This window comes from Cololabis saira, chromosome 13 (genome assembly GCF_033807715.1).
Source record: "Cololabis saira isolate AMF1-May2022 chromosome 13, fColSai1.1, whole genome shotgun sequence".
Taxonomy (NCBI): domain Eukaryota; kingdom Metazoa; phylum Chordata; class Actinopteri; order Beloniformes; family Belonidae; genus Cololabis; species Cololabis saira.
Window position 1 is genome coordinate 39,142,582 of NC_084599.1, and position 9,246 is coordinate 39,151,827.

A 9,246-nucleotide genomic window follows, 5' to 3' on the forward strand; every position below is an offset into this window, starting at 1 on the left:
ATTGCAGGGATTAAAGTTCTCCGTACTGGGTACGGATTTCCGTCCTGGGGATTTTTTGGGGATATTTTTTTATGAGATCAGCGCAAATACGACAAAAAATATGAACACCGGGGTGTCTGTAGCGCCGCGGGGACTTGTCGAACGGCGCCCACTGCAGTCAATCAGCTGTTGGCTGTGCACACACAGTAAAGTTCTCCTCTGGTTTTAGATGCACGTAACCTGACACCTAATAACTCAGCCTAGGCGGAGTTATGGTTCTGCGTCAAAACGACGCCGTGCCTACGCATGTGGTTTGCGTCGACGTGTTTTTGATTGTTATTTTATTCTGCATGTAAAGCACCATGTGTTGCAATTATACAGGCATCAGAATCTTCCGCGGATTTTGGTCTCAGCAAAAAATTTCCGCGGAACGGGGAAAAAAAAAAAAATCCCCAAACACCGGACCAGGCCAGAAAAGAAAAACATAATATGCAAAAAATAAGCGACGTATCTATCCATTCATTCAGAAATCAAAAATCATTTCCATTTGGGAGCTTCTGTGCGGCGCTGATTATGCAATGCAGTGTTTTGCGGTGTGCTTCTCATTGAAATGACTGGAGGCAACACGTTGCGGCAGTGAGCAGAGCCGGCAGGGAAAAAAAGTCAACAGTGCCGCGTGTCCGTGTGTAACCTTAATCTACCATGGCCTCAGTGTTAGGGCTCGGCCAGGTGGGGCTTTATAAATATATGGGCTTTATAAATGTATTAAATATATGAGCGCGGAGTCGGCGTGGCGAGGAGCTGCGCGCGCACCGGCCGACAGTGGAGTGAATTATGGTTCCGCGTTAAATCGACGCGTAACCTACGCCGTAGGCCTCGGCGTGGGTTACGCGGCGACGCGCGCCATACGGTGCGTACGGCCGCGTACCCTTCGCCGGGTCTGCGTTGGTGTTACGCGGGACCATAAATCAGACTTAAGTCCCTTTAGGCTAATACTGTGAGAAATAACCTCTCATAATAGCGCTGCCGTTTCTGCTGGCTACTGAGTCCCGTAAGTGGCGAGTGAGTTTTAACTCCTTAATTACTAAGGTGCATCCCTAGTTTTTTCGGTGGGAAAGGGGGGATTCTGTTTAAGATATAGGCTAATTATCTTCATTTCAAGATTTATTCATGCATGAAGAATTACCCATGATGATGAATGCGTGTTATTATGTTATCAAAATGCATCATTCTTTGCAAAAATTCAGATTTTTTGTGTGTATTTTTGTGTGTATTCTTGCGCCGTGTGCTCTGCGTTGGTGTGACGCAGAACCATAACTCAGCGCTAGACCTCGTCGCATGTCGGTGTGCCGCAATGTAAACACTGCGGAGCTACAAGCCTACGTTGCATTACGAATGTGACGCGCTGTGAGCTTGTATATCTGCATTTTAATTTCAGATGCTTTGTTCAAAGTTATGTAGCGAGTCTGTAGTGCAGTGCCTCGTTTAGAACCCCATGTCATTATTACATAAAAAGTATCTACTAGCACGGATATTGCCACTGGATTAAAAAATGAACTGGAATGGATTATAAATTTACGTTTTCAACCGCAACGGGGGGGGGGGTCTGAAAACTTTCCGTCCTGGGATTTTTTTTTGCTTTAATCCCTGTGATTGTCTTGAAAGGTGGGACTGTCTGTAAGAAACTGGTTCTGGATTTCAGTCGGGGTGGGGGTGCTGTATGTCCATGCAGGGGGTGCCTGGTATCGGACTCCTGTGCTCTTTGCTCGCCTTGCGTGATGATGGATCGTCTGAAGTAGGGGGGGCAATGCCAGCTAAGGCATAGAGGCACGGGAATGACGTTGTCTTTAGGCATCCTGTGATGATGCGGCAGGTACGTTGCGGGCTGTGTCCACCAGTTTGGTGTGGCGGGTGCGGCTCCAGCGGCTCAGATTGAGCAGCATATTCATCTGTGGAGAAGCACAGCACAGTTGGTTGATGCATCACTTTGAGTTTACCAGTTTGCACAGGATGTTGTTGCGATTGTTGACCTTGGCTTTAGTGTTCTGAAGATGGGTTTTGAAAGAGAATGTCCTGTCGAGGGTGACTTAGAGCAGAGACGTTCTATAACCGAGACAGCCCACTACGGTTCGGTTTCCTGTATATGTGTCACGTGACTGCCACGCCCCTTTAGGAGACCGGAAGTAGGTCCTGAGTCTATTGAGTCCTGTGGGAAAAGTGAACGTGAGCACAGATTATTACCAATTCCTTCGCCCCATAGTAACCTAAGTAAATATGGGACAGATTTTTCAAAAGCCACAAACCTTCTGAACATTCTGACACCAAAATGGCAATTTTCAGACCGACAGATTAGGAGAAAATGAACGTTGTTTGAGACCTGTCTCTGTCTGAGCAACACACTCTCACGAGATTTGGCTCTCATCGTTTTCCCATCGGATAAAATTAAGTTTAAAACTAAAATAAAACTTGCTTCTTTGCTTAATAATACTGTTATTTTTATTATTTAAGTCTTTTTGGAAGAAAGTTGTACTGTATCTAGTGTTGTATGTTCCAAAACGATGTGGGGAGAGGGGCGGCCACGCCCACTTAGGAGACAGGAAGTGTATACCATTTCATACCATTGGCAGTAACGGTAATGCGCTAATATCTGCATAGAGGATCTTTGCTTAGAGGTACACTGGGTGGTTGGAGAGTTTGTGGCCATCCCATGAGATGCTCAGTTCTTGTCCTGTGTCTCAACTTTTAAGATGGAAACTGAATAGTTGGGTTTTTAATGGATTGGGTTTCAGTGTTGTCTGTGGCGCTTCAGCGTCATCATCTAGGTAGATTGATCAGGTAAGTATACAGATATTGGCCTTTTGGTGGTAGTAATATAAGATAAAATCTGATTGTACCAATCAGCGTTTCCCTTTGAACCTTTGTGACATCTGCAGAATGAAGCAGCAGCGTAAATAACACTGAAACAGACATGAAAGATTTCTCCTGGTGACGTCAGGGACAGATGTGTTCTGCTGCCTTTTCCTCCCTAAACATCACAATCATTATGTTTGTATGAGTTTTGGAGAATTCTGTTGCTCATCTTTGACTGTTTTATCTTCTCTAATATGCTCACCAAGGAGAAGGAAAAGCTGTACATGGACCTGAAACAGATTCTGGCCCGCCGGCCAGGTCCAGAGGCAGCTGAGCAGCTGCAGCAGTGTCGGTGGACATTGAGAGACAGAAGCAAGAAGCTTAAGGTTATCATGTCTTCCACAAACATGCTGTTCCACATGTTCCCTGACTGTCTGACTTTTGTCTACATTAGATTCTGGCAGGTTTTATGCATGATGATACCAAAAAAGGTCACCTGATCTTCATCTCAGTTACAATAACAAACACAAATCTTCATAACACTGAAAATATATAACATTATTTTACTGAAAACACTTACTAAACCATGGGGAGGCCAACCCTATGTCTTGGATCAAGGGTATCCAAAGTTGGTCCTCGAGAACCAGAATCCTACAGGTCTTAGATGTTCCCCTTGTTCAACACAGCCTATTAGAAATGATTGTGTTATCAATAGATTTGTGCAGACCTTGTTGATGTGTAGATGAGGACCATTAATTAGACTCAAATGTATTGATGCAAGACATGCTAAAACATGCAGGACAGGGACCGACTTTGGACACCCCTGTCTTAGGCCCCGTTTACACATAGCCGGGTATTTACAAAAACTGATATTTCCCCCTCTACGTTTTGAAAAATTCCATCGTTTACACAAGATCGTTTTCAAAATCTCTTCGTTTACACGGATCCGCATAAATACGCTATTAACGTCATGCCAGCCAATCAGAATCCTGGAAAAAACATCAACAAATGACACGTGTAACTTCCAGTTAATGCTGATTTGTGGTTCCGCGTTACACCAACGCAGAGCCTACGGCGTAGGGTACGCGGCAACGCACACCGTACGGCGCGCAACGCCACGTACCCTACGCCGTAGGCTCTGCGTCGATTTAACGCGGGACCATAATTCAGGCTTTACTTCCAAGATGGAACGAGAGTCTTTCGTTTGGAGTGACAGAGAAGTGGAGTTACTTTTAAGTGTGACTTTAGAATATAAAACAGGTAATACAAGAAAATATTGACGGTGGCCAAACTAATTGTAAACACAGGTCGCACACATGACGCTGGTGACGTTTTCCGTTGCATAATGTGACGTTCTGAAGCCTAAATCTCTGTTTTCCTCTGTTTAGACGCAAACGTGAAAACTGAGTTTTTGAAAATCTCCACTTTGGCCGGAGTTTTCAGAAATGATCGTTTTTGGTGACTTTGAGCTCCGTTTTCGTGTAAACGAACGGCCAAAACGCATGAAAACACCACCGTTTTTGTTACATGTAAACGGGGCCTTAGATGTTTCCCTGCATCGACACGCCTGATTCTAATTCATGATCATTATCAGCTTGTCATCAAGGTCAGTTAATGACACAGTCGTCTGTGTAATTTTGTGCTGAAGCAGGGAAACATCTAAAACATGCTGATGGAGGCACTTACTGTTTTTTCCTCCAGTACTGTGAATGTTTGATGCGCGTGTTCAATAAAGACAGAAACTAAAACGGTTTGTGTGTTATCAATAGAAGAACATTGTGCTTCTCTGTTACTGTTACTTAGATGAAGATCAGATCACCCCCCCCCCCCCCCTGCATATTAATGATGAAAACCAGTACATTCCGAAGGGTTTATGTTTGTTCTTGCCTTTGTGACTGTGTATACACAAGACTTTATCTCTAGTTAGACCTGAGCGCTGTTTCACAAAAGTAGAGTTGAGAAATCCAGGATAAGAGATACATGCCGGCTTGACATAGCACCATCAGTTCATCCTGGCTTCACGCGTTTCAAAAAGGCAAAACCAGGCCCAGGAGGTGCAGCTTTGTCAAGCCAGGTAAATGTGCGTCCACAGATTTCTTCAAAAGACCATAAGATCAATCACAGATTCACTGATTCTACAACGGATATATTGTGAGCGCTGTACTTCTCACCAAATGGGCAAAATCTTTTGATGGAGGCTTATGAAGAAATGAAGCACATACTAAAGAAAGGAAACACTGCTGCTATTATAAAGGGCATGGCAAACAATAGCGGATTGCCTGAATGCGTAAATGTCCTAAAATACACATTATCTAATCACTACTCTTAATGGAAAATGTTATAATCATATCTTTCAAGGATTTGCCCAACATTTGCTCAGATGAAAAACTTTAAATTTATAAATGAACAAAGGAAGTCTATAATGTAATGTGTGAATCTGACAGCAGATTAATTCAGGTTACTCTGGACCCTGGATATCAAATCAAACTTTATTTATAAAGCACCTTTCATAGATAAAATGCAACACAAAGTGCTTTACATAAGACAAACATAAAACGTATTAATGCCCTCCCCCTCCTCACACACACACAGACAGACACAAGCACACCACAATTCATCCAAGTTACACACGCAGACACACGGTGTAGACATGGCTGAGCACAGAGGATCCAGGTGAGGAAACGGTAACAGGGAGCTGTCCACACCAGGAGGTCTCATAGCCCGCAGCTACAAGGGTTTCCTCCACAGAGACCATCCCGGCCCGGCCGGATAGAGGAGTCCACACCACAGCGATAAAGCCGTGGTGCAGAACTCCACCACCATCCAGGCCAGAACGACCCCCAGGACGACCCCAGGACGACCCCAGGACGACCCCCAGGACGACCCCCCTGCAGGCCAGAGTCACTCCCAGCATGGAGACTCCCCATGAGGAAACACTGGAGCTAAAAGCTACAAGAAAGCAGGATAAGATACACTAAAAGAGTTTAAAAAGTATAACATAACATAAAATCCTAAAAGTATGTCTACAAAAGAAAGACATTAAAAACTAAAAGAATAAGACAATAGAATGTATAAAATAGACCATAAATAACTACTAAAACATTTAGATAAAACATTGAGATAAAACAAAATAAAATATGATAAAATAGGATAAACTAAAGATTAATATTAAACAGAGCAGTAAGATCCAATAAAAATAGGGGTGAGCATAAAAAATGTAAAAGAGTTAAATGAGTCAGTTAAAAGCCTGATTAAAGAGATGGGTCTTGTGCCTCTTTTTAAAAACATCAACAGTCTCTGCGGCCCTGAGGTTCTCCGGGAGGCTGTTCCACAATCGGGGACCATAATAGCTGAATGCCTCCTCCCCGTGTGTCCTGGTTCTAACTTTTGGTATGGTTAAAAGGCACCGGAGGACCTCAGGGTAAAAGTAGTGCAGACAAATAAGAAGGCCCAAGACCATTAAGACACTTAAAAACTAGTAAAATAACCTTAAAATCGATCCTGAAGCGCACGGGGAGCCAATGCAGTGATTTTAAAACAGGTGTAATGTGCTCCCGCCCTCTGGTCCTCGTCAGCACGCGTGCGGCTGAATTCTGTAATAGTTGTAGGTTATACATGTTCTTTTTGGGAAGACCAGAGAGCAGGGCGTTACAATAATCTAAACGACATGAGATAAAAACATGCATTAGCGCCTCCATACTAGCCTGAGAGAGAAACGGGCGGACTCTGGCTATGTTCTTAAGATGGTAAAAACCTATCTTTGTTATGATTTTAATATGTGGAATAAAAGTGAGCTCAGAGTCAAATAGCTAGCTCAGGATAGCTCAGTGGGCATCAGTGTCTCGCGTTTTCTGTTTACAGGCGTTGACAGCAGAGGTGAGGATGCTTGAATCACAAATGGACCAGTACAAAAGTGAAAATGAGAGACTCCACAATGACCTGGCAGACATTAAGAAGAAGTATCTGGGCAACAAGAAGCTCGTCAGGTAAGGTTCATCTGTGTTTCCAGTGTTGATGTTGCAGGACATTTATGATTGAAGGAACATGTACTTTTTATACACATAGTAATGGTTATATTTCTTCTGATCAAGCTCTATGTGTTTCATAAGTGAGCAGAGAACCAGAACTAAAGTGGAGAAGATTGGAACGCTGCCCCCACTGCCCAGCAGACCACAGTTAACCGGGGGAGGATTCGGGATCCATTGGCCTGTCGGACAGTAATGAGCATCACCAGATAAGCTGCTTTAGTCTGCTCACTCCACATTGTTAATATCATCTTTGAGAGATCTCCTTTTATTAACTTTATCCACTAAAACTATATGTTTTATAAGACAATGACTGTTTCTCTGAAAATAAAGAGACGTATTGATGTGGACTGTATGCATCCACCAGTTATTGTTTGTTTCTCTAAAAATAAAGAGACGTGTTGATGTGGACTGTATGCATCCACCAGTTATTGTTTGTTTCTCTAAAAATAAAGAGACGTGTTGATGTGGACTGTATGCATCCACCAGTTATTGTTTGTTTCTCTAAAAATAAAGAGACGTGTTGATGTGGACTGTATGCATCCACCAGTTATTGTTTGTTTCTCTAAAAATAAAGAGACGTGTTGATGTGGACTGTATGCATCCACCAGTTATTGTTTGTTTCTCTAAAAATAAAGAGACGTGTTGATGTGGACTGTATGCATCCACCAGTGTTTTCTCAACCCTGGTCCTCGGGGCCCACTGTCCAGCAGGGGTGTACACAAACTGGTACTCAAGGGCTGCTAGGGGTGATATGATAAAGCCTAACCTCGCGGACGAGGTGTTTAATCCGAGTTGCGGCTGCAGAAAAACAGCCTTTTTTTCGAAGGCTAACCTTCAGCTAACGCTGCTAGTTCAGCTTCCGGGCTCCGACACGAACATTAAAGGCCCTGACACACCAAGCCGATTTTCGACTGTCGGGCCGTCGGTGAGCGTCGGTGCTCGTCTGTCGGGCTAGTTTCCCCGGTGTGTCCCGCACGTCGCCACAGGTCGGCCTCCCGTCGGGAGCTTTTCAGCCGATTCGACATGTTGAATCGCCGTCGGCCGTCGGTCAAACAGCTCACTCTGTGATTGGCTGTTCCCAGAATTTCCCAGAATGCTTTTCGTCGTCATTTGCGGACTGAATAAAAAAAAAACATTTCTAGCGAGAAATATATATTTTAATTTCATAATATTAACTCAGTGAATGTACATAATCACTCGCTTGTCTTTTTCAAAACGCGCCAGAATAAAGGCTGATTCATGGTTCTGCGTAACACCAACGCAGAGCCTACGCCGTAGGTTACGTACCCTACACCGTAGGCTCTGCGTCGATTTAACGCAAAACCATAAATCAGCTCCGGAGCCGGCAGGCAGAAAATCCTGAAATTTTCGGAGCAAATTTCTTAACAGGCGTAGCTACAACTGTTAGATTTCATCTATTAAACCAACATTTATCTTCCTAAATGATTTATTTCAACCAGCGGTAATTCTACACAGAGTTTTGTTTGTCTGTTTTGTATTGCACTTGTGTTTTCTCAATAAAGCTTTGAAAAAAAAGCGCTGTTCTCCTCCTTGAGCCCCTGAATACAGACTACCGCTGCCTGCTGGTATGGAGGGGAATTACCTCTCACGCATGCGCAGAACGTACGTGCTAGTGTGCCATCGGGTGTCGTATTTGCAGTGTGTCTAGTGAGCCCGATCCAGCCCGACACAGCCCGACACAGGCGACGCAAGCCGACACAGCAGTCGGCAGAGAGCGGGCGACGTCGGGTTGGTGTGTCAGGGCCTTAAAACTTCACCGAGAGCAGCGTTGACAGCAGCAAACCCGCTGGATCCCGCATGGCCTGGGTTGCAGCTCTAACACGCATGTGGACTGGTCGGAAAGCGTGTGTTTAGAGGGTTAGATGGGGAGAACTCACTCATACCAAGTGGGCGTTGTCCCGAGCCGCCGGAGCAACGCTGTCTCGAACAAAGATCGTAAATTACTGGACAAACCTGCGTGACGTCACACACGTGTTTTATGAAGAGATGTTTGGATATGTTCTGTATCGAGGCCAATGTGGACAAAATAAATCTCCTGCCCCGTTTGTTAACCTACTGGATCCCACTGCTGTAAAGTTTGACACTTTAACTATCAGCATTTGTGCAGGTGACATGTTCAGTCCTGTCACTGGCGTGTTCCTCAGTGACAGCAGCACCAGATGTGGATCTGTGCCAGTTTGCATCGCTTTTTTCAGTGCATGTTTCACAGTCTTTATGGTCCTCTCGGCCAGTCCATTAGACCGCGGATATCCTGGGCTGGAGTGTGTGAGTCTGAACTCCCCACCAGCTCACTGGGGATCCCATGCCTGGCAAAAACAGACTTAATTTTCTGAATTACCGAATGAGCTGTTAGATCAGGCAAGTTCAG

General features: G+C 44.4%; 1 protein-coding gene across 1 annotated transcript in view; it reads left to right on the plus strand.

Moving 5' to 3' along the window:
* The window catches only part of LOC133458805 (cilia- and flagella-associated protein 58-like), a 31,682-nt gene extending 24,550 nt beyond the window's left edge, over positions 1-7,132 (plus strand). The window contains exons 16-18 of the mRNA XM_061739007.1: positions 3,096-3,215; positions 6,691-6,815; positions 6,939-7,132. Coding sequence (XP_061594991.1) covers positions 3,096-3,215; positions 6,691-6,815; positions 6,939-7,050 — 357 coding nt within the window. The 3' untranslated portion in view covers positions 7,051-7,132. The remainder of the gene's footprint in view (positions 1-3,095; positions 3,216-6,690; positions 6,816-6,938) is intronic.
* The last annotated feature ends 2,114 nt before the right edge of the window (positions 7,133-9,246 follow it).